Source organism: Zosterops lateralis (assembly GCF_965231275.1).
Source record: "Zosterops lateralis genome assembly, chromosome: 4".
Classification (NCBI taxonomy): Eukaryota; Metazoa; Chordata; class Aves; order Passeriformes; family Zosteropidae; genus Zosterops; species Zosterops lateralis.
Genome location: NC_139765.1, coordinates 72,909,118 through 72,934,014, shown reverse-complemented (window position 1 = coordinate 72,934,014; position 24,897 = coordinate 72,909,118). Strand labels below are relative to the sequence as shown.

At 48.0% G+C, this 24,897-nt stretch overlaps 1 protein-coding gene and 1 long non-coding RNA gene across 2 annotated transcripts in view; one reads left to right on the top strand and one right to left on the bottom strand.

The window, feature by feature from the left end:
- The first annotated feature begins 8,360 nt into the window (after positions 1-8,360).
- LOC310908269 lies at positions 8,361-10,272 on the top strand. The gene is made up of 3 exons (XR_014589822.1): positions 8,361-8,531; positions 8,624-8,873; positions 10,064-10,272. It is a non-coding gene; the product is annotated as an uncharacterized lncRNA (long non-coding RNA).
- Positions 10,273-10,728: 456 nt separating this feature from the next.
- The window catches only part of FBH1 (F-box DNA helicase 1), a 48,463-nt gene continuing 34,294 nt past the window's right edge, over positions 10,729-24,897 (bottom strand). The window contains exons 17-21 of the mRNA XM_083860638.1: positions 24,051-24,248; positions 17,756-17,881; positions 15,536-15,642; positions 14,127-14,267; positions 10,729-11,859 (exon numbers count right to left, since the gene is read on the bottom strand). Of these exons, the coding sequence (XP_083716764.1) occupies positions 11,740-11,859; positions 14,127-14,267; positions 15,536-15,642; positions 17,756-17,881; positions 24,051-24,248 (692 nt within the window). The 3' untranslated portion in view covers positions 10,729-11,739. The remainder of the gene's footprint in view (positions 11,860-14,126; positions 14,268-15,535; positions 15,643-17,755; positions 17,882-24,050; positions 24,249-24,897) is intronic.

Below are 24,897 nucleotides of genomic sequence, written 5' to 3'. Positions count from 1 at the left end.
TGCTCCCTGGGGTGTCCATGCCATCCCTGGAGTGTCCACTCTGCTCCCTGGGGTGCCCATGCCCATCCCTGGGGTGCCCAGGCAGCTCCTGGGGGTGTCCATGCCCATCCCTGGGATGCTCATGCCATTCCTGGGGTGTCCACTCCACTTCTCTGTGTTCCCAAACCTCTCCCTGGGGTTCTCAAGCTCCCATTTAGGGCATCCTTGGTGCTCCCTGGAGTGTCCATGCCATCCCTGGAGTGTCCACTCTGCTCCCTGGGGTGTCCATGCCATCCCTGGGGTGCCCAGGCTGCTCCCTGGGGTGCCCATGCCATTCCTGGGGTGCCCAGGCTGCTCCCTGGGGTGCCCATGCCATCCCTGGGGTGCCCAGGCTGCTCCCTGGGGTGTCCACTCTGCTCCCTGTGCTCCCAAACCTCTCCCTGGGTGCCTCACGACCCCCCCAGAGTGCCCAGGCTGCAGCCCTGTGTGTCCCTGGGTGTCCCACATCACTCCTGGCATTCCCACACCGCCTCCTCACAGTGTCCAGGGAAGGCTGGGGGTGATTTTTAGGCTCTGTGTGATTGTGATGGAGCAGTGGGAGCTGCATCACTGTGGGATTTCAGCCCTGGGTGCTCTCTCTTCACGGCACGGGGAGTTGTCCATGGCTGCTGAGCCTGGAATGTCTCATCACTGTCTTCCCTCTCCAAAAGTCCAAAATCCCGGAATCACCAGACCTTGGTGTTGAAAAAACACCTTCAAGGTCACCGAGTCTAACAATTAACCCAATTAACCCAGCACTGCCGGGGCCCCCACTGACCTTTTCCCTTCGTGCCACATCCTTTGAAATCCCTCCAGGAATGGGGACTCCACTCCTGCCCTGGGCATTTCCAGTGCCTGAACACCCTTTCCAGGAAAGAATTTTCCCTGAAATCCCATCTAAACCTCCCCTGGCCCAGGCTGAGGCTGTTCCCTCTCCTCCTGTTCCCCTGGGATTAAATCCCAAATCCCTCCCTGGCTGTCCCTTCCTGTGCAGAGCCACAAATTCCCCTCTGATCCCCCTTTTCCCCAGGATCAGCCCCTTTTCCAGCTCCCTCAGCTTTTCCTTCTCCAAACCCTTCCCCAGCTCTGTTGCTCTTGGAGCTTTAGGAAAAAAATCTCATCACAGCTCAGATATTGGAACTGTGCCTTGGTTCATCCCCGCTGGGAGCTGCAGGAAGCAGCAAAACCATTAGGAAACAATTCATTGAAAATGTGGGAACTGCGAAGGATTCTGCGAAATAAACCTGGAAGGGATCTCAGAGCTTTGGGACAGCTTTGCTCTTCCCCAAGCTCCTGTGTGCTCCTGAAAGCCTAGAAAATGAATTTATCCCTATTTATAAAGGGGTGACGGGAATGGCGAGGAATGTTAAATCTCTTGAGTGACAAAAATAAGCCAGAAGAGCTCCATGTGCCAGTAAGACACGAGTCCTGAGCCTCAGGAATGAGCTAAAAATAACCTTCCCTGAAGTGACTCCCCACTGACCACCCAGCCCAGACCTCCAGGCAGCAGTGGTGCCACCAGGATGGTTGTTTGGGGCAAAAAACGTGGCTTTAGGGGGTGTTAGAGAAAGTGAATAATATTTATTTCTTTTTTTGATGGATAATTCGGGATGTGCTGCTGCATCCCACAATATTCCCACTTGGGTATTCCAGCCTCTCCTGCTTCCCACCCCTGGTCACTTAGAAATATTTTTTGAGTTAAAACAATGAAAGCTTTATTTATTTCTGCAATTTTGGCATTTCTCATGGATTTTTTTTCTTGCATCCAGATTTGTGAAATTCCTCTTTTCTCCACTTTATTTTTGGCTCGTGGCTTTTAAACTTTGAGCACCTTTTCCTAATAATTTTTTTTTTAAGGAGAAACAGCCAAGTTTTTTTTTCCTGCTGTGGAGTCTATGGGGTGCAGCATCCTCATGCCTGGGATCATCCTGGCTTTGCTCCATGTTCTGCCTCCCAACGTGCCAGACTGAGCTCATCCTCCAAACCTGGCATCGTTGGTGGAGAAAGACAAGAAGAAGAAGAAGCCAAGGAGAAATTCCATGGAAATGCAAAATCCACGGAACTTGGGCACGTTTGAACCTGGCTATTGAATCCCAGCAGGATGCAGGGAGTCCAGATGGAAATCAGGCAGCTGGAGGTGTTTTCCTGAGCCCTTTGGGAGGTTGGCCAAGGATGGGAGGAGTCTTTGAGCACCTGGGATGAGCCATCCGTGGGAAATTCCAAATGGGATAAAAGCCTAAAAATCCTGAATCTCTGATTCCTCCCCTTTCCTCCCTTTTTTTTTGGGATGTGATTTGTCTCATCACACAAGCTGAAATCCATGGATGGTGATTCTGGAGAGTGGCACTGCTGAGATTTTCGTCTGAACAACTTGGGCATTTTTTGGAAGAGGAGATTCCAATCGACAGGGAAAAAAAAAAGATAAAAACCCTCTTTGTCTTGGATTGAGATGAAGAGAGCAGGTTTAAAAGCCGGAAGGCATAAACAGAGCTCACACATCCCTGTTTTTCCTGGACCTTTTTTGGTGTTTCCAGCTGGATTTCCTGCTGTTCTCCCTTAGGAGGAGAGGCTGGAACTGGCACTGGGAGGGTTTTTCATTCACTAAAGGCAGACTCAGGCCTGGGGAGCTCTGAGGCTGTTAGGAAACATTCCCGGGTGGGCGTTCCCTCAAATCCCAAAAGCTGCTGATTCCAGGAATTTCACCCACATCTGGAGAGGAGACCAAGAGCAGCTGTGTGTAGTCCCCTTGTCCCTCCTGCCCTCTGCCCACACTGGGCAGGATCACAGCCAGGCCCACCCTGATCCACCCAGGCCCACCCTGATCCACCCAGGCCCACCCTGATCCACCCAGGCCCACCCTGATCCACCCAGGCACTGGAACAGCAGATTCCCCCTGGGATGTTCTGGGCAGGCACCACAAATTGGGCAGGGCAGGAGTTTTTGAGGATGGAGATTTTTATCTCTGGATGTTTTGGTGCTTCAGGAGGAGCTTTGTGTTCCTGTCTCTACTGCTGCTGTGCCACTGTCCCCTTCCCATCCTGCTCCCATTCCCAGTTTCCATCCCCACTGGTTCTGTCCCCATCCTGCTCCCATTCCCACTGCACTTCATCCCCATCCTGTTCCCATCTCCATCCTGCTCCCATTCCCACTCTTTCTAATTCCCCATCTTGCTCCCATTCCCATTGTTTCCAATTCCCTATTCTGCTCCCATTCCCACTCTTTCCAATTCCTCCTCTTCTCCCATTCCTGCTGTTTCCAGTTTCTCATCCTGCTCCCATTCCCACTGTTTTCAATTCCTCATCCTGCTCCCATTCCCTCTGTTTTTATCCCCATCATGTTCCCAACCCACTGTGCTTCCAACCCACCATGTTCCCATTCCTACCATTTCTATTCCCATTGTTCCCATCCCCATCCTGCTCCCATTCCCACTTTTTCTATTTCCATCCTGCTCCTATTCCCACTCTTTCCGTCCCCATCCTGCTCCCATCCCCATTGTTCCCATCCCCATCCTGCTCCCATCCCTGCTGCCATCACACTCCTGTCCCTGGTGTCCTTGTCACCAGCACATTCCCATCCCTGTCTGTTCCTGTCCTCAGTGCCATGGCATTCCCATTCCCACTGTTCCTCCATCCCTGTTCCATAATGATCTCAGCCCAGCTGTGTGTTCCTCCTGCCTGGGCACGGCTCCATCCCAGCTGGACATTGTTCCATCCACGCCAGGTATCAGTTCATCCACCCAGCCTGGCCATGCATCCTGTCCCTGCTTCCCAAATATCCATCATTCCACCCTATCCCTGCATCCCAAATATCCATCATCCCATCCTGTTCCTACATCCCAGATATCCATCATCCCATCCTATCCCTACATCCCAAATATCCATCATCCCATCCTATTCCTACATCCCAGATATCCATCATTCCACCCTATCCCTGCATCCCAAATATCCATCATCCCACCCTATCCCTGCTTCCCAAATATCCATCATCCCATCCTATTCCTACATCCCAGATATCCATCATTTCATCCCCTGGAATGGGATGGAATATCCCTGCTTCCCATCCCAGATATCCATTGCTCCATCCTGGCCATACCTCACATCCCAGCCCTGCATGGATCCATCCCATCTGTGCATCCCATCCCAGATATCCATCATTCCCTCCTACTCATCCATCCCATCCCAGATATCCATCATTCCATCCTGCTCATCCATCCCATCCCAGATATCCATCGTTCCATCCTGCTCATCCATCCCATCCCAGATATCCATCATTCCCTCCTGCTCATCCATCCCATCCCAGATATCCATCGTTCCATCCTGCTCATCCATCCCATCCCAGACGTCCATCACTCTCTCCTGCTCATCCATCCCATCCCAGACATCCATCATTCCATTCTGCTCATCCATCCCATCCCAGATATCCATCATTCCCTCCTGCTCATCCATCCCATCCCAGATATCCATCACTCTCTCCTGCTCATCCATCCCATCCCGGCCATCCGTCGCTCCATCCCAGCTGCATTTGGTGTTATTCCCATTGTTCATCTCTCCATCTCTCCGTGCTGACTCCCATTGAGAGCTTCCAGCAGCCAGGATCATGGAGAAGCCATTCCCACCTCACCACAGGGATCCACAGTTTTAGAAATTTTGCCCTTTGCACCAGAAAAGATTGGAAATTCCACCACCCTGGAACAGAACCGAGCTAATCCTGAGGCCGAAGGGGAAGCAGGAGCTCATTTGGGGAAAAGCAAAGCCACAACTCAAAATCCATCATTGTCCCATTGCCTGGGATTCACGGATTTCAGCTGCCAACTTGCAGAGGGGAAAAAACCCTGGGAAGTGGTTTTTCCACTTGGAATTTTTCACCTCCAGCTGCGAAATGAGTGGAGAAGGACATGGAGAGTGCATCCAAAATTCAGCAGCTGGAGGCAGATGTGGCTGGGGCTGCTGGCCTGGGACACTCACTTTGAGGGGATGGAATTCCATGAAAATTCCTTGCTGGCTGGAGGAGCTGCTCCAAGTGACCACAAACACGCCGAAAGTGGAGTTTGCCCTTTCTCCAGCCTCTGGAGGAGCTGCTCCAAGTGATCCCAAAAATGCTGGGAATATTTCCCCTTTCCCTGTGGCACGCACAGGGTCCCTTTGTTTTTGCAGGATGGATGAATCCCTGTACCCACCCCTAGGTGGGGTTTGATAGAATCATGGAAAGGTTTGGGTTGGAATTTAGGGATTCCCTCATTCCATGTCCTGCCACGGACACCTTCCATGATCCCAGGTTGCTCCAACCTTGGACACTTCCAGGGATGAGGAGTGGGGAATTCCCAGCACAGCCAGAGGTTATCAGATCTCCCTGTTTTGATTCCATTGGGTTTTTTTCCCCCATCCCAATCCCAGGGATGAGGAGTGAGGAATTCCCCAGCACAGCCAGAGGTTCTGACCTCCCTGTTGTGATTCCATCCTTTTTTTTCCCCATCCCAATCCCAGGGATGAGAAGTGGGGAATTCCCAGCACAGCCAGAGGTTGTCAGATCTCCCCGTTTGGATTCCATTTTTTTTTCCCAATCCCAGGGATGAGGAGTGGGGAATTCCCCAGCACACCCAGAGGTTATCAGATCTCCCTGCTGTGATTCCATCTTCTGTAGCCCTGGTTTGTGCCTGACATGTTTTGGTTCCTGAAATTCCTTTCCCAGGGAATTTTCTGCAAACAAGAGACATGTTTTGGTAAAGCCAAGAACGCTCACGTATCTTCTCCAAGGAGGGACTTCTCTTGGTGTCCCTCTGGCCTGACCAACGTGATTGGAGAGGTTTGTCCTCTTGTCACCAATCCAGCTGGCCAGTGTAGAATGGTACAAAAGCAGAAACCCTTCCCAGAAATAAAGTATTCACCTTTTCAGCCTCCTGAACTCAGAGTCTTTGTGTCGTTGTGGTGAACAATTGCCAATCTTCTTTTCCCCATCCCAATCCCAGGGATGAGGAATGGGGAATGGAGAATCCCCCAGCACAGCCAGAGGTTGTCTGACCTCCCTCTTGTGATCCCATAATGTTTTTTTCCCCCATCCCAGCCCGGTGCAGCCTCCCCCAGGCCGTGGCCAACGCTCACATCGATGCCGGCAACCGCACGGAGCTGAATTCCCGCCTGCGCTACTCCTGCAACCCCGGCTACAAACGGAAAGCTGGGACCTCCAGCCTCATCCAGTGCATCCTCTGGAACGGATCCCAGCCCCAGTGGACCCTCCCCACGCTCCAGTGCATCCGTGAGTGAGATTTTGGGAGCTGGGAAACCTCCAGAACAGGAGGATGGGGGGAAATGTGAGCGTCACTCAAGTTGTGTTTCTTCCGAAAGAATCAGGAATAAAGGGGGGAGTTACAGAGAGGGATTGAATCCCTGGAATTCCTAATGGATCATGTCCCAAAGTTTAGGGTTTCACATCCCTCAGTGCTCCCAAGAGCTGGGGGAGGAAGTTAAAGCCACTTGGGAGAGGAATTTGTTGTTGAGGATGGAACATTGGCAATGAGGAATTTATAAACCACAAAGGGACTTTGCATAAAGCACAGGTGCCCAATCTGGGAAAAAAAGGCTAAAAATATGGATTAATTAGGATAATTAAAAAGGGATGAATTATTAATCAATAATAGAATGGTAATTAATAACTTGAAGCCAATGAAAATTAATTCTTTTGCTAAAATGTAAAAATTGTTAAAATTTGACAACGAACATCCAGAATTTGCGAAATTTCCCCCAGACCTCAAAGTTGGAAAAAACAATTTTAACTCTCTAACTTACCAAACCAGCTGGAGAGTTCATTTCCCAGCTGATGGTGTCTCCCTGTTGTGTTTTCCCAAAGGAGATCCAGCTCTTTCCTGGGAAACCCCCGGCCCGGAGAGCACGACCCAGAGGGGTGAGGAACAGGATTGGGATTGGGTTTGGGATGGCCATGGCCATGGATTGAGATTGGGGCTGCCATGGCCATGGATTGGGTTTGGGATTGGGATTGGAGTGGCCATGGATTGGGATTGGGTTTGGGATTGGGACTGGGGTGGCCATGGCCGTGGATTGGGTTTGGGATTGGGACTGGGGTGGCCATGGCCATGGATTGGGTTTGGGATTGGGTTTGGGATTGGGACTGGGGTGGCCATGGATTGGGACTGGGATTGGGATTGGGGCTGCCATGGCCATGGATTGGGTTTGGGACTGGGATTGGAGTGGCCATGGCCATGAATTGGGATTGGGGCTGCCATGGCCATGGATTGGGTTTAGGATTGGAGTGGCCATGGCCATGGATTGGGATTGAGTTTGGGATTGGGGCTGCCATGGCCATGGATTGGGATTGGGATTGGGGTGGCCATGGCCATGGATTGGGACTGGGATTGGGTTTGGGGTGGCCATGGCCATGGATTGGGACTGGGATTGGGATTGGGGTGGCCATGGCCATGGACTGGGATTGGGACTGGAGTGGCCATGGCCATGGACTGGGATTGAGTTTGGGATTGGGGCTGCCATGGCCATGGATTGGGTTTGGAGCTCCCAGGGTGTGGAAACCACAACATTCCCATGGTGGGATCAAATTCAGGGTTGAAATCCCAGAGCTCTGTAACTGTGGGACGAGGGCACGGAAATAACGGCGCCGCCTTTCGATTCTGGGAATTTAAACATTAAATTTCAACACTTCCCACCCTTTTCCCAGCAGGAACCACCAGTGCCAGCCCCAGTTCCAGCCCCTCTCCACCCTCCAGTCAGTCACCTGTGCCCCCAACATCTGATGGGGTGTCACCAGATGGGTCCAGGCCACCAGAGATGATCCCAACACTGGACACGTCCACACGGGCAGAGGGGACAACCCCCCTGCCCATCCCACCCACGGACTTTGCTGCAGGTTGGGCCAATTCCCAAGGGAATACAAACCTCCCCTGGGGCTCTTTTTGCTTTTCCAATGGGATTTTTTCCTTCTCTCCAACCTCCTCTTTAGTGAGGCTCCTCCTTTCCTACCTTTGCAGCTCAAAATTTCCTTTTCTCTGCTCTTTTTCCAGTTTCCATCCAGGCTGTGGCCTCTTCTGCTGGTAAGCTGGGAAAAAAAAATTGATTTGGGAAACAGGGATTTCTTTTATTTTTTTTTTAATCTTAAAAATCCTTTTTGGGAGCTATGAGAGTTTTATTCCACGGCCAATGGGAATGCCATTGTGAGGAGGGGGGGGAAGATTCAGCACCCAAATTTCTTCCTGGAAAAAAGAATTCCCAATTCCCTCTCTCTGGGGGTGGGGAGGGCACCTTGTGATGGTGCTTGGAGTGGTTTTGGCTCCTTCTGGAGCTGTTTTGCTTCTTTCTGGAGCGGTTTTGGCTCCTTCTGGAGCGGTTTTGGCTCCTTCTGGAGCTCTTTTGGCTCCTCCTGGAGCTCTTTTGGTGGAATTCATCATCCAAGGCTTGGGAGATGCTCCTCACTCCGTGTGTCCATCCCACAGGATTCCTGCTGGTGCTGGCCACTGGAATTGTGGCTGTTTGCTGCTGGAGGAGGAGGAAGTAAGTGCCCTTTTTTCCAAATTTTTCCACGATTTCTGTGCTTTCCCAAGAAAAACTTTGGAATGCCACGGATGCTCCTCTTCCCCCCACAGGAACTCCAGGGGAGGCTACACCGTGACCGAGACAGGAATTCCCATGGAGGCTCTTCCCAGTGGGAATGAGGAGGTGGCACCTCCTGTCATTGTCCCCACGGGCTGAGCTGCCACCCTGGGGGACACTGGGCACAGCCACCATCCCGAGGGAATGCCAGAGGATGGAATTCTGGACGCTTCCCTGAGGGGTGGAGGAGCGCACGGAGCAGCCAGGGATGGACATGGATGAGTGCCACGGGTGATCCCAAAGGTGGGGAGTGTCCTGCACTGGGGTTTGGGGGATTTGGGCCCTGGGGGTGCTGGTGGTGGGCAGGGAGAGGGTTGGGATGTTGGGATGGGGGTTTGGGATGAAGCTGAGCTGCCCTGCCCCAGGTAATTCCCATTCCCTGTCCAGGAGAATGGATAGACTTGGATTAGCTGGATACCTGTCCCATCCCTTTGGATCTCCCATCCCTTTCCTGCCTTTGTCCCCAAATCCCAGGAATTAGATGGAGAGAGAGCCAACCAGCCAAGCATTTCCCCACATCCTCATCCCTTTCCCAAACTGCCCCACCAGGAATTAGATGGAGAAGGACCCAGCCAAGCATTTCCCCACATCCTGATCCCTTTCCTGCCTTTGTCCCAAATCCCTGAAAATAGATGGAGAACCAACCAAGCTTTCCCTCACACATCCTCATCCCTTTCCCAAATTGCCCCAAATCCCAAAAGATGGATGGAGAGAGACCCAGCCAAACATTTCCCCACATCCTGATCCCTTTCCCAAATTGCCCCAAATCCCAGAAAATGGACAGGGAGAGAGAGCCAACCAACCAAGCTTTCCCCCACATCTTCATCGCTTTCCCAAATTGCCCCAAATCCCAGAAAATGGATGGAGAGAGAACCAACCAAACATTTCCCCACATCCCTCTCCTGCCTTTGCCCCAAATCCCAGAAAATAGATGGAGAACCAACCAAGCTTTCCCTCACACATCCTCATCCCTTTCCCAAATTGCCCCAAATCCCAAAAGATGGATGGAGAGAGACCCAACCAAACATTTCCCCTCATCCCTCTCCTGCCTTTGCCCCAAATCCCAGAAAATGGGTGGAAAGGGACCCAACCAAACATTTCCCCTCATCCCTCTCTTGCCTTTGCCCCAAATCCCAGAAAATGGATGGAGAACCAACCAAGCTTTCCCCCACATCTTCATCCCTTTCCCAAATTGCCCCAAATCCCAGAAAATGGATGGAGAGAGACCCAACCAAACATTCCCCCACATCCTCATCCCTTTCCCAGCTTTGTCCCAAATCCCAGAAAATGGACAGGGAGAGAGAGCCAACCAACCAAGCTTTCCCCCACATCTTCATCCCTTTCCCAAATTGCCCCAAATCCCAGAAAATGGATGGAGAGAGACCCAACCAAACATTTCCCCTCATCCTCATCCCTCTCCTGTTCTCTTGCAGCCACTGAGGCAGAGCCAAAGGTGTTGGGCCCATCCCAGGCTCAGTCGGGATCAGCTCAGGGATCCTCTGGAATCACCGACCCCCAGCAGCTCACGGGGAGTCCAAGCTGGAGCAGACACCACCAAGGACCCAACAACACAATTTAGGGAATATTTTCCTTTGTGTGTGTGTTTTTCCTTTTATCCATCAGCAGGTTTTATCCACTCGTTTCCTTACACTCCAGGAAAAGACAACTCTCTATTTTTTTCTGTATAAATAAATATATTTTATATAGAAAATAATTATATTTTCAGAGCGGTGGATTTTTGAATTGAAATGTCTCAGGAGGGTGGGAAGGGCTGGATTGGGATGAATCCATCCCCACAGCACCAAGGGAATTCCCACAGAAGGAATGGAGCACTGGATGATCCAATGGACACTCCAGGCTTTGTGATTCCATCCATATCCAAGAGTTTTTTTGATGGAATTCCTGCCCTTCCATCCATATCCAAGAGTTTGGGGGAATTCCTGCCCTTCCATCCACATCCAAGAGTTTTTTTGATGGAATTCTTGCCCTTCCATCCACATCCAGGAGTTCGGGGGAATTCCCACCATTCCATCCACACCCAAGAGTTTTTTTGCTGGAATTCCTGCCCACGCTGCGAATTCATTCCTGGAGCTGGAGAATTAGAAAGGAGAGGGAGGGAAGCAGCTCCAGGGACAGGAAAACCCCCAGGATTCAGGAGCTTCCTGCAGCGGGCACAGCTCCAGTCCAGGCACATCCCTAAAATCACTTCCAGTTTTGCTTTCCCGTGGCACAGAACAGGAATTGTGGCACGAGGCTGGACCAGGAAATAAAAGATATTTAAGGGCAGGGAGGGGACACAAAGGAAGTGTTAAAGCTTTTTTTTTTTTTTTTTTTTTTTTTTTTTTTTTTTTTTTGGCTAGAAATTAAATTTTAGGATTGGGAATCCCTCTCCAGTTTATCCCAGAGTTTGGCTGAATTTTTTTTCTGCTGCTGCCTCATTCCTTCCCTCCTGGTTGGCTCCAGGGAGAAAGGAAAGAGCCTGGGGAAACCCCTTGGGCTGCAAGGATGGAAAATTAATTCACCACTGGGACTGATTTAGGACTTCCTCCCGTGTCTGGACAGGAACAGTCCATTTCCAATAAATAAACTTTCTTTGGAGACCTTCCAGCATTGTGACTCAGAGGGATTTCCAGGCATGGGAAATCCAGGATGGGATATTTGGCAAGTTTGGACACTGGTGACAGGGGGAAAAGGGGGAATGTTCCAAAATTAACCCTGTTCTGTCTGATCCCAATCCTAAAGTGCAGATCCCTCTGGATATCCCATTCCCAGCTCCTGGAGGATGAGGCAGGACTGGAGAAAAGGCATCACATCATCCCCAGGGAGCCTGGAAATTCCTCTGGAGATGGGAACATCCTGCTCCAGTATCTGCCTGATTTGGGGCTGAGCTGAAATCCTGCTCCAACATCCACCTGGAATTTAAGTTGGGCTGAAATCCTGCTCCATCACCCCCCTGGAATTTGGAGCTGGGCTGAAATCCTGCCCCAACATCCACCTGATTTTGGGGCTGAGCTGAAATCCTGCTCCAATTTTCCTGATTTTGGAGCTGGGCTGTGCTGAGAGGATTTGTTCCACATCCAGGATGTCTCTGGGAGGCTGGAGGGCTTTGTTAGAGCTGGATTGGCTCTTCCTGGACCTTTGGGATCAAGGTGAGAGGAGTCAGGGGGCCAAAGAACTTCCATGTGCAGGCCTGGCACAGGAAGCCCCCGGGATCCCGGCTGCCGTCGCTCTGTGGGAGGAGAAAAGGGGATTTCAGGGAAGAGGAATCTGCAGGAACACAATCTCTGCTTCCCAGCTTTTCCCAGCTCTGCCAAAATCCAGGGAATGGAGCTCAGAGTAAGGAAATCCCACCCAGAATTATGGGATGGTTGGAAAAAGATCTTTGAGGACATCGAGTCCAGCTACTCCAAGGCCACCTGTGTCCCCAAGTGTCACATCCACAGGGAAATCCCTCCAGGGATGGGAATTCCACCCCATCCCTGCCCTGGGCAGATCAATCCCGTGCTTGGAAACCCTTTCCATGAAGGAATTTTCTCCCAAATCCAGCCTAAAGTCCCTTTTGTCCTGGACATGGAGCTCCATGATTGACTTTGTGTTCCCTATGGAGCTCAACTTCCCCATCTGGACAAGGATCCAGGTGGGATCAACCCCAAATCTGGCCCCAAAAGTTGGGATTGTGGCTGTGCCAATCCCACATGGATATTCCAGGGACTCCAAGAGCCACGTGTGGGATGTGACACAACCAAACCCCAAACTTGGACCCAGCTGAGGGATGTTCAGGATGGAGGGAGGGGATCCGCTCCTGGAATTGCCTTTGGAATTCAGCCCTGGTTGGGAAATGGATGAGGAGCTGAGATCCCTGCTCAGAACAGGACTGGAATGGCTTGGGAAGCTCCTAAATCCCAAATCCCCAGACCCCAAATCCCAAACCCCAAACCCTAAATCCCACACCCCAAATCCCAACCCCCAAATCCCAAACCCCAAATCTCACACCCCAAACCCCAAATCCCAAACTCCAAATCCCAAACCCCAAATCCCACACTCCAAACCCCAAATCCCAGACCCCAAACCCCAAACCCCAAACCCCAGACCCCAAACCCCAAACCCCAAATCCCACACTCCAAACCCCAAACCCCAAATCCCAAACCCCAAACCCCAAATCCCACACCCCAAACCCCACACCCCAAATCCCACACCCCAAACCCCACACCCCAAATCCCACACCCCAAACCCCAAATCCCACACCCCACCCCCCACACCCCAAATCCCACACCCCAAACCCCAAACCCCAAATCCCACACCCCACACCCCAAACCCCAAATCCCACACTCCAAACCCCAAACCCCAAATCCCAAACCCCAAACCCCAAATCCCAAACCCCAAACCCCAAATCCCAAACCCCACACTCCAAACCCCAAATCCCAAACCCCAAACCCCAAATCCCAAACCCCACACTCCAAACCCCAAATCCCACCCCCCAAACCCCACACCCCAAATCCCCCAAATCCCACACCCCAAATCCCACACCCCAAACCCCAAATCCCAAACCCCAAACCCCAAATCCCACACTCCAAACCCCAAACCCCAAATCCCAAACCCCACACTCCAAACCCCAAATCCCACCCCCCAAACCCCACACCCCAAATCCCCCAAATCCCACACCCCAAATCCCACACCCCAAACCCCAAATCCCAAACCCCAAATCCCAAATCCCACACCCCAAATCCCACACCCCAAATCCCAAACCCCAAATCCCAAACCCCAAATCTCAAATCCCCCAAACCCCAAACCCCACCCCCCACACCCCAAATCCCAAACCCCACACCCCAAACCCCAAATCCCAAACCCCAAACCCCACACCCCAAACCCCAAACCCCACACCCCAAATCCCAAATCCCAAACCCCAAATCCCAAATCCCAAATCCCCCAAACCCCAAATCCCAAACCCCAAAGTCCCCAAACCCCGAACCCCAAATCCCAAATCCCCCAAACCCCAAATCCCAAACCCCAAACCCCAAATCCCAAACCCCAAATCCCAAACCCCAAACCCCAAATCCCAAAATCCCACCCCCCAAACCCCACACCCCAAACCCCGAATCCCAAACCCCAAATCCCAAACCCCAAACCCCACATCCCAAACCCCACATCCCAAACCCCAAACCCCAAACCCCAAATCCCAAACCCCAAACCCCAAACCCCACCCCCCAAATCCCACACCCCAAACCCCAAATCCCAAACCTCAAACCCCAAATCCCCACACCCCACACCCCAAACCCCACACCCCAAACCCCACCCCCCAAATCCCACACTCCAAACCCCAAACCCCAAATCCCAAACCCCAAATCCCACACCCCAATCCCAAATCCCACACCCCAAACCCCAAATTCCAGACCCCAAACTCCAAACCCCAAATCCCAAACCCCAAATCCCACACCCCAAACCCCAAACCCCAAATCTCAAATCCCCCAAACCCCAAACCCCAGGGCAATGACCCACATGAGCCAACGGGAGTTTCTTGACCAGCAGCCCCGAGCTGAATTCCAGGGATTTGGCACATCCTGACCAACAACAAGCGCTGGGAGCCCCATCCTTGTCCCTCCCGGCCCCACTCAGCAGCTCCACCCTCAGGAAACGCTCCTAAAAAATGTGGGAAAAATAAAAAAAATAATAATAAAAAAAGGGAATAGCTCCTCTCAGAGGGAGAAGAGGGAAGATGAAGGTTGATCCAGGAATTTTTTTTTAATAAGGAAGAGATTTGGGATGGGATGGGAGTTAAAGAGGGAAGAAAATGTTAAATTGGTGGTGGGGGAAAAAGCAGAAGGTGATGGGGGGAAGGAAAAGGGGAAAGGGAAAAGGGGAAAAGGGAAAAGGGGAAAAGGGAAAAGGGGAAAAAAGGGAAAAAGGGAAAAGGAAAAGGGGAAGGGGGAAAAAAGGGGGGGAAAGGGGGGAAAAAAGGGGGAAAAAGGGGGAAAAAAGGGGGAAAAAAGGGGGAAAAAGGGGGGAAAAGGGGGGAAAATGGGGGGAAAAATGGGGGAAAAAAGGGGGAAAAAAGGGGGAAAAAAGGGGGAAAAAAGGGGGGAAAAAGGGGGGAAAAAGGGGGGAAAAAGGGGGGAAAAAGGGGGGAAAAAGGGGGGAAAAAGGGGGAAAAGGGGGGAAAATGGGGGGAAAAATGGGGGGAAAAAAGGAAGGGATAAAAAGGAAGGGATAAAAAGGGGAAAAAGGGGAAAAAAGGGGAAAAAAGGGAAAAAAAGGGAAAAAGGGGGAAAAAAGGGGAAAAGGAGGGGCCAAAAAGGGGGGGAAAAGGGGGGGAAAAATGGGGGGAAAAAAGGAAGGGATAAAAAGGAAGGGATAAAAAGGAAGGGATAAAAAGGGGAAAAAGGGGAAAAAAGGGGGAAAAAAGGGGGAAAAAAGGGGGAAAAAAGGGGGAAAAAAGGGGGAAAAAAGGGGGGGGAAAAATGGGGGGAAAAAAGGAAAAGGGGAAAAAAAGGGGAAAGGGAAAAGGGGAAAGGAAAAAAGGGGGGAAAAGGGGGGGGGGGAAAAGGGGGAAAAAGAGGGAAATGGAAGGAAAGGAAAACCCTAAAGCCCTGCAGGCAGGGAAAAGGAGCCCTCCACACTCCCATGGAGATAAAAACCCAGAATCTGTGACAAAACAACATCCAAACGCAAAAACTACGTAAAAAAAACCCCCACTTCAATCCTGTGTCTTCTCACTGGAATCTCTGCAAAATTCAGGAATAAAAACCAATTCCTGCTGCTCTGGTGAACACAACACAAGGAACAATCCATGGCACCCAATCCTGGGATCAGGCTGGAAACTTAAAATCACCCCACAGCAGGACTGGGAAAAATAATAATAATAATAATAATAAAAAAATAAAACAAAACTTGGGGAAGGTTTCACTTACTCCAGCCAGAGCTAAAAGGTTTTCCAGGGATTTGGACATGAGGAGACATTTCTTGGCTCTGGTCACGGCCACGTAGAGCAGGTTCCACTCGTCCTCAGGGGTCCTGCCTGGGGTGGGGACAGAGAAAATTCCGGGATTTTGGGATACAGGGATGGGCAGCTCTGGGGTCCTCCAGACAGACTGGAGGGATTTTCAAGGATTTTTAGGAATTTTGCAGGGAATTTGAAGGAAATTTGAAGGAAATTTGCAGGGATTTGCAGGAAATTGGCAGGAATTTGCAGGAATTTTACAGGGATTGGAAGGAAATTTGAAGGAAATTTGCAGGGATTAGGAATTTTCAGGGATTTTCAGGAATTTTCAGGGATTTGCAGGGAATTTGTAGGGAATTGGCAGGAATTTGCAAGGATTTTCACGGATTTTCAGGAATTTTACAGGGATTTGAAGGAAATTTGCAGGAATTAGGAATTTTCAGGGATTTGCAGGAATTAGTAGGAATTTTCAGGGATTTGCAGGGATTTTACAAGGATTTGCAGGAACTAGTAGGAATTTTCAGGGATTTTCAAGAATTTTCAGGAAATTGCAGGGAATTTACAGGGAATTTTGCAGGGATTTACAGAAATTGGCAGGAATTTTCAGGAATTTTACAGGGATTTGAAGGAAATTTGAAGGAAATTTGCAGGAATTAGGAACTTTCAGGGATTTTCAGGAATTTGCAGGGATTTTACAGGAAATTTGCAGGGATTTGCAAGGGAATTTTCAGGGATTTGCAGGCATTTGAAGGAAATTTGTAGGAATTAGTAGGAATTTTCTGGGAATTGCAGGGATACTCAGGGATTTGCAGGGAATTTGTAGGAATTTACAAGAATTTGCAGGGAATTTGCAGGAATTAGTAGGAATTTTTAGGGATTTGCAGGGAATTTACAGGAATTTTTTTTGCATGGATTTACAGGGATTTGAAGGAATTTACAGGAATTTGCAGGGATTTGCAGGAATTTATAGGAATTTACAGGGAATTTATAGGGATTTTTGCAGGAAATTTACAGGAATTTGCAGGAATTAGTAGGAATTTTCAGGGATTTTCAGGGAATTTATAGGGGTTTGCAGGAATTTACAGAAATTGACAGGAATTTTCAGGGATTTGCAGGAAATTGGCAGGAATTTGCAGGGAATTTACAGTAATTTGAAGGAAATTTGAAGGAATTAGGAATTTTCAGGGATTTGCAGGAATTTTCAGGGATTTGCAGGGATTTCACAGGGATTTGCAGGAAATTTGCAGGAATTTACAGGAATTGGCAGGAATTTGCAGGGATTTCACAGGGATTTGAAGGAAATTTGCAGGAATTAGGAATTTTCAGGGATTTGCAGGAAATTTACAGGGATTTTCAAGAATTTTCAGGAATTTGCAGGGAATTTACAGGGATTTTTTTGCAGGGATTTACAGGGATTTGAAGGAATTTGCAGGAATTTGAAGGAAATTTGTAGGAATTAGTAGGAATTTTCAGGGAATTGCAGGGATACTCAGGGATGTGCAGGGAATTTGCAGAAATTTACAGGAATTTACAGGGAATTTATAGGGATTTTTGCAGGAAATTTACAGGAATTTGCAGGAATTAGTAGGAATTTTCAGGGATTTTACAGGAATTTGCAGGGAATTTACAGGGATTTGCAGATTTTTTTTTTTTTAGGAATTTGCAGGAATTTGGCAGGAATTTGCAAGAATTTCCAGGGATTGGCAGGAAATTTGGAGGAATTTCCAGGGATTTGCAGGGAATTTACAGAAATTCGCAGGAATTTACAAGAATTTGCAGGAATTTGCAGGGATTTGTAGGGAATTTACAGGGATTTGTAGGAATTTACAAGAATTTACAAAAATCTGCAGGAATTTACAAGAATTTGCAGAAAATTGCAGGGAATTTCTGGGAATTTACGGGAATTTTCAGGAATTTAAAGCAACTTGCAGGGAATTTACAGGAATTTGCAGGGATTTGTAGGAAATTTGCAGGAATTAACGAAAATTTACAGAAATTTACAGGAATTTTCAGGGATTTTCAGGGATTTGCAAGAAAATTTGCAGGAAATTTGCAGCCCCTGTGTTTGCTGGGGAAAAAGCTCCCAAAAATCATCCAATCCCACCTTTCTGAATATGGAATTTTCCTTTTTCACTCTCCAACCCCTCACCATGGGTTTTGTTTTTTTTTTCCCCATTTTTTGGGGTCTCACCCAGGTCAATGTTCATCCTCCTGAGGAAATCCCCAGTGACAGAAGGGATTTGTACAAAATCATCAGCCACCCAAACGGTGTCAAATTCCAGACCTTTGGCTTGGTGCACGGTCCCAATGAGGAAATCTGGGGGAAAAAAACGAGGAAAAAGGAAAAGTCTTGGCAGCAAAAATTATATTTTTTGTTGTGTGGTCCCAATGAGGAAATCTGGGGAAAAAATGAGGAAAAAAGAGAAGTTTTGGCAGCAAAAATGGTGTTTTTTGTTGTGTGGGCCCAATGAGGAAATCTGGGAAAAAAAACAAGGAAAAATAAGGATTCTTGGAATCAAAAATTATATTTTTTTGTTGCGTGGTCCTAATGAGGAAATCTGGGAAAAAAAACGAGGAAAAAAGAGAATTCTTGGCATCAAATATGATATTTTTTTGTTGCATGGTCCCAATGAGGAAATCTGGGGGAAAAAATGAGGAAAAAGGAGAAGTTTTGGCATCAAAAATGATATTTTTTGTTGCGTAGTCCCAGTGAGGAAATCTGGGGGAAAAAACAAGGAAAAAAGAGAAGTTTTGGCAGCAAAAATGGTGTTTTTTGTTGCACGGTCCCAATGAGGAAATCTGGGAAAAAAACGAGGAAAAATGAGAAGTTTTGGCAGCAAAAATGGTATTTTTTGTTGAGTGGTCCCAATGAGGAAATCTGGGAAAAAAAATGAGGAAAAAAGAGAATTCTTGGCATCAAATATGATATTTTTTGTTGCATGGTCCCAATGAGAAAATCTGGGAAAAAAAATGAGGAAAAAGAAGAAGTTTTGGCAGCAAAAATGATATTTTTTTGTTGCATGGTCCCAATGAGGAAATCTGGGGGAAAAAAACGAGGAAAAAAGAGAAGTTTTGGCAGCAAAAATGGTGTTTTTTTGTTGCGTGGTCCCAGTGAGGAAATCTGGGGGAAAAAAACGAGGAAAAAAGAGAAGTTTTGGCAGCAAAAATGGTATTTTTTGTTGTGTGGTAGCAGTGAGAAAATCTGGAAAAAAAAAATGAGGAAAAAGGAAAATTCTTGGCAGCAAAAATGGTGTTTTTATTTTGTTTTATTTCACTCTGCAGCCTTTCCTCTTGTCCCAGATTTAAAGCAGGAGCAAAAATCCTGTGGGGAATGTGGGTGGATAAAAGGAATTTTGTACCAAGGGGAGATTCCTGGTTGGCACCCTGAGCTCCCAAACCACATTCCTCAAGAGGAATGGTCAGAATTTGAGGAATTTTCTCCCCAAATGGGCAAGAATTCCATGATTCCACTGTCCCAGAGAGCTCCAATCCTTCCTTGGACATTCCAGGGATCCAGGAATTCTCTGGCAATTCCAGCCCAGGCAGGAATTCCTTCCCAAATTCCCATTTTTCCAATCTGAAGCCATTCCCTGTGTCCTGTTCCTTCATTCCTTTCCCAAATTCCAGCTTCTCCAGGATCCCCTTTAGGCTCTGGAATGTTCTGGAAGCTCTTCCCTTCTCCAGGAGAACATTCCTAGAGGATTCCAACCCCAAAAACCTCCCATCCCTCCTCAATTTCTCCTTTAAAAAAAACCCACCTCAACCTTTTCCATAACAATTCCATGATCCCAGGGAGCTCCAATCCTTCCTTGGACATTCCAGGGATTCTCTGGCAATTCCCAATTCCCAAGATCCCATCCAAATTCCCCTTTTCCAATCTGAAGCCATTCCCTGTTTCGCATCCCTCCATTCCTTTCCCAAATTCCAGCTCTCCTGGAGCCCCTTTGGGCTCTGGAATCTTCTGGAAGAACATTCCTGGAGGATTCCAACCCCCAAAAAAACCTCCCATCCCTCCTCCTTTTCTCCTTTTAAAAAACTTTTTCCCCAGGATGAATTGATGACAAAACATTCCCAATTTTCCCGCTGGGGTGTGGATTTACCTGCCTGGGACTCGTGGGGCACGTGGAGCTCCCTGATCCTGGAGAGCAGCCCCGGGATCCTCTCCCGGTATTTCTCCACCAGGTGGATTTGCACCTCCAGGTCCCAGGGAGCTCCAATCCTTCCTTGGACATTCCAGGGATTCTCTGGCAATTCCCAAAATCCCATCCAAATTCCCCTTTTCCAATCTAAAATCATTCCCTGTGTCCTGTTCCTCCATCCCTTTCCCAAATTCCAGCTCTCCAGGATCCCATTTAAGCTCTGGAATATTCTGGAAGAACATTCCTGGAGGATTCCAACCCCAAAAAAATCTCCCTCTTTTCTCCTTTAAAAAAAACCACCTCCATTTTTTCCCCAGGATGAATTGATGACAAAACATTCCCAATTTTCCCGCTGGGGTGTGGAATTACCTGCCCGGGACGCGTGGGGCACGTGGAGCTCCCTGATCCTGGAGAGCAGCCCCGGGATCCTCTCCCGGTATTTCTCCACCAGGTGGATTTGCACCTCCAGGTCCCAGGGAGCTCCAATCCTTCCTTGGACATTCCAGGGATTCTCTGGCAATTCCCAATTCCCAAGATCCCATCCAAATTCCCCTTTTCCAATCTGAAGCCATTCCCTGTTTCGCATCCCTCCATCCCTTTCCCAAATTCCAGCTCTCCTGGAGCCCCTTTAAGCTCTGGAATGTTCTGGAAGCTCTCCCTGGATCCTTCCCTTCTCCAGGAGAACATTCCTGACCCCACATCAGGATTCCAACCCCAAAAATCTCCCATCCCACCTCATTTTCTCCTTAAAAAAAACCCACCTCAACCTTTTCCATAACAATTCCATGATCCCAGGGAGCTCCAATCCTTCCTTGGACATTCCAGGGATCCAGAGATTCTCTGGGAATTCCCAAAATCCCATCCAAATTCCCCTTTTCCAATCTAAAATCATTCCCTGTGTCCTGTCCCTCCATTCCTTTCCCAAATTCCAGCTCTCCTGGAGCCCCTTTAGGCTCTGGAATGTTCTGGAAGAACATTCCTGGAGGATTCCAACCCCAAAATCTCCTTTTCTCCTTTAAAAAAAACCACTTCCACTTTTTTCCCCAGGATGAATTGATGACAAAACATTCCCAATTTTCCCGCTGGGACGTGGATTTACCTGCCTGGGACTCGTGGGGCACGTGGAGCTCCCTGATCCTGGAGAGCAGCCCCGGGATCCTCTCCCGGTATTTCTCCACCAGGTGGATTTTCACCTCCAGGTCCCAGGGAGCTCCAATCCTTCCTTGGACATTCCAGGGATTCTCTGGCAATTCCCAAAATCCCATCCAAATTCCCCATTTCCAATCTGAAGCCATTCCCTGTGTCCTGTCCCTCCATTCCTTTACCAAATTCCAGCTCTCCAGGATCCCCTTTAAGCTCTGGAATATTCTGGAAGCTCTTCCCTTCTCCAGGAGAACATTCCTCACTCCATAGGAAGATTCCAACCTCAAAAAAAATCTCCCATCCCTCCTTTTCTCCTTTAAAAAACCCCACCTCAACCTTTTCCATAAAAATTCCACGATCCCAGGGAGCTCCAATCCTTCCTTGGACATTCCAGGGATTCTCTGGCAATTCCAGCCCAGGCAGGAATTCCCAATTCCCAAAATCCCATCTAAATTCTCCTTGTCCAATCTGAAGCCATTCCCTGTTTCCCATTCCTCCATTCCTTTCCCAAATTCCAGCTCTCCTGGATCCCCTTTAGGCTCTGGAATCTTCTGGAAGAACATTCCTGGAAGATTCCAACCCCAAAAAAATCTCCCATCCCTCCTCAATTTCTCCTTTAAAAAAAACCCACCTCAACCTTTTCCATAACAATTCCATGATCCCAGGGGGCTCCAATCCTTCCTTGGACATTCCAGGGATCCAGGGATTCTCTGGCAATTCCCAAAATCCCATCCAAATTCCCCTTTTCCAATCTAAAATCATTCCCTGTGTCCTGTCCCTCCATTCCTTTCCCAAATTCCAGCTCTCCTGGAGCCCCTTTAGGCTCTGGAATCTTCTGGAAGAACATTCCTGGAGGACTCCAACTCCAAAAATCTCCCATCCCTCCTTTTCTCTTTAAAAAAAAACCACTTCCATTTTTTCCAGGATGAATTGATGACAAAACATTCCCAATTTTCCCGCTGGGATGTGGATTTACCTGCCTGGGACTCGTGGGGCACGTGGAGCTCCCTGATCCTGGAGAGCAGCCCCGGGATCCTCTCCCGGTATTTCTCCACCAGGTGGATTTTCACCTCCAGGTCCCAGGGAGCTCCAATCCTTCCTTGGACATTCCAGGGATTCTCTGGCAATTCCCAAAATCCCATCCAAATTCCCCATTTCCAATCTGAAGCCATTCCCTGTGTCCTGTCCCTCCATTCCTTTCCCAAATTCCAGCTCTCCTGGAGCCCCTTTAGGCTCTGGAATCTTCTGGAAGAACATTCCTGGAGGATTCCAACCCCAAAAAAATCTCCCATCCCTCCTTTTCTCCTTTTAAAAAACTTTTTTTCCCGGGATGAATTGATGACAAAACATTCCCAATTTTCCCGCTGGGATGTGGATTTACCTGCCCGGGACTCGTGGGGCACGTGGAGCTCCCTGATCCTGGAGAGCAGCCCCGGGATCCTCTCCCGGTATTTCTCCACCAGGTGGATTTTCACCTCCAGGTCCCAGGGGGCTCCAATCCTTCCTTGGACATTCCAGGGATTCTCTGGCAATTCCCAAAATCCCATCCAAATTCCCCTTTTCCAATCTGAAGCCATTCCCTGTGTCCTGTCCCTCCATTCCTTTACCAAATTCCAGCTCTCCTGGAGCCCCTTTAGGCTCTGGAATATTCTGGAAGCTCTTCCCTTCTCCAGGAGAAGATTCCTCACTCCATAGGAAGATTCCAACCCCCAAAAAAATCTCCCATCCCTCCTTTTCTCCTTTAAAAAACCCCACCTCAACCTTTTCCATAACAATTCCACGATCCCAGGGAGCTCCAATCCTTCCTTGGACATTCCAGGGATTCTCTGGCAATTCCCAAAATCCCATCCAAATTCCCCATTTCCAATCTGAAGCCATTCCCTGTGTCCTGTCCCTCCATTCCTTTCCCAAATTCCAGCTCTCCTGGAGCCCCTTTAGGCTCTGGAATCTTCTGGAAGAACATTCCTGGAGGATTCCAACCCCCAAAAAAACCTCCCATCCTTCCTCCTATTCTCCTTTAAAAAAACTTTTTTCCCGGGATGAATTGATGACAAAACATTCCCAATTTTCCCGCTGGGATGTGGATTTACCTGCCCGGGACTCGTGGGGCACGTGGAGCTCCCTGATCCTGGAGAGCAGCCCCGGGATCCTCTCCCGGTATTTCTCCACCAGGTGGATTTTCACCTCCAGGTCCCAGGGAGCTCCAATCCTTCCTTGGACATTCCAGGGATTCTCTGGCAATTCCCAAAATCCCATCCAAATTCCCCATTTCCAATCTGAAGCCATTCCCTGTGTCCTGTCCCTCCATTCCTTTCCCAAATTCCAGCTCTCCTGGAGCCCCTTTAGGCTCTGGAATCTTCTGGAAGAACATTCCTGGAGGATTCCAACCCCAAAAAAATCTCCCATCCCTCCTTTTCTCCTTTTAAAAAACTTTTTTTCCCGGGATGAATTGATGACAAAACATTCCCAATTTTCCCGCTGGGATGTGGATTTACCTGCCCGGGACTCGTGGGGCACGTGGAGCTCCCTGATCCTGGAGAGCAGCCCCGGGATCCTCTCCCGGTATTTCTCCACCAGGTGGATTTTCACCTCCAGGTCCCAGGGGGCTCCAATCCTTCCTTGGACATTCCAGGGATTCTCTGGCAATTCCCAAAATCCCATCCAAATTCCCCTTTTCCAATCTGAAGCCATTCCCTGTGTCCTGTCCCTCCATTCCTTTACCAAATTCCAGCTCTCCTGGAGCCCCTTTAGGCTCTGGAATATTCTGGAAGCTCTTCCCTTCTCCAGGAGAAGATTCCTCACTCCATAGGAAGATTCCAACCCCCAAAAAAATCTCCCATCCCTCCTTTTCTCCTTTAAAAAACCCCACCTCAACCTTTTCCATAACAATTCCACGATCCCAGGGAGCTCCAATCCTTCCTTGGACATTCCAGGGATTCTCTGGCAATTCCCAAAATCCCATCCAAATTCCCCATTTCCAATCTGAAGCCATTCCCTGTGTCCTGTCCCTCCATTCCTTTCCCAAATTCCAGCTCTCCTGGAGCCCCTTTAGGCTCTGGAATCTTCTGGAAGAACATTCCTGGAGGATTCCAACCCCCAAAAAAACCTCCCATCCTTCCTCCTATTCTCCTTTAAAAAAACTTTTTTCCCGGGATGAATTGATGACAAAACATTCCCAATTTTCCCGCTGGGATGTGGATTTACCTGCCCGGGACTCGTGGGGCACGTGGAGCTCCCTGATCCTGGAGAGCAGCCCCGGGATCCTCTCCCGGTATTTCTCCACCAGGTGGATTTTCACCTCCAGGTCTCTGTCGTCGGCTCGTTCCGCGTATTCCCTGAGGGATAAAAATCCCCCTTTTTCCGTCCATTTCTGGATGAAGGGATCCGCAATTACCAGCTGGGCTGAAAGGGAGGAATAGTTTATTTATTATATTTTTATTTCTGTGAGTTTAAATTATATATTAATTATGTATTAATTATGTATTAATTATATATTAATTTAATATATTATTTAAAATATAAAATTTAAATTTTTTAAAATTTTAATTATTTAAATTTTAATTATTTAAATTTTAATTATTTAAATTTTAGTTATTTAAATTTTAATTATTTAAAATAAAAAAATATATTATTTAATATGTTTTTTTTATTGTAGGAGTTGAAATCATATATGAGTTTATTTAATATATATTTTTATTGTATTACTTTAAATCATATATTAATTTAATATATTTTTATCTTTTAGTAAGTTATTTATTTAATATATTTTCCATTTTATAAGTTTAAATGATATATGAGTTTATTTAATATATTTTTCATTGTATTAGTTTAAGTCATATATTAATTTAATATATTTTTATCTTTTAATAAGTTATTTATTTAATATTTTTTCCATTTTATAAGTTGAATCCTATATTAATTTATTTCATATATTTTTTGTTGTATGAGTTTAAATCATATATTAATTTATTTAATATATTTTTTACTGTAGGAGTTTAAATCCTATATGATTTTATTTCATTTATTTTCATTTTATAAGTTTAAATATTAT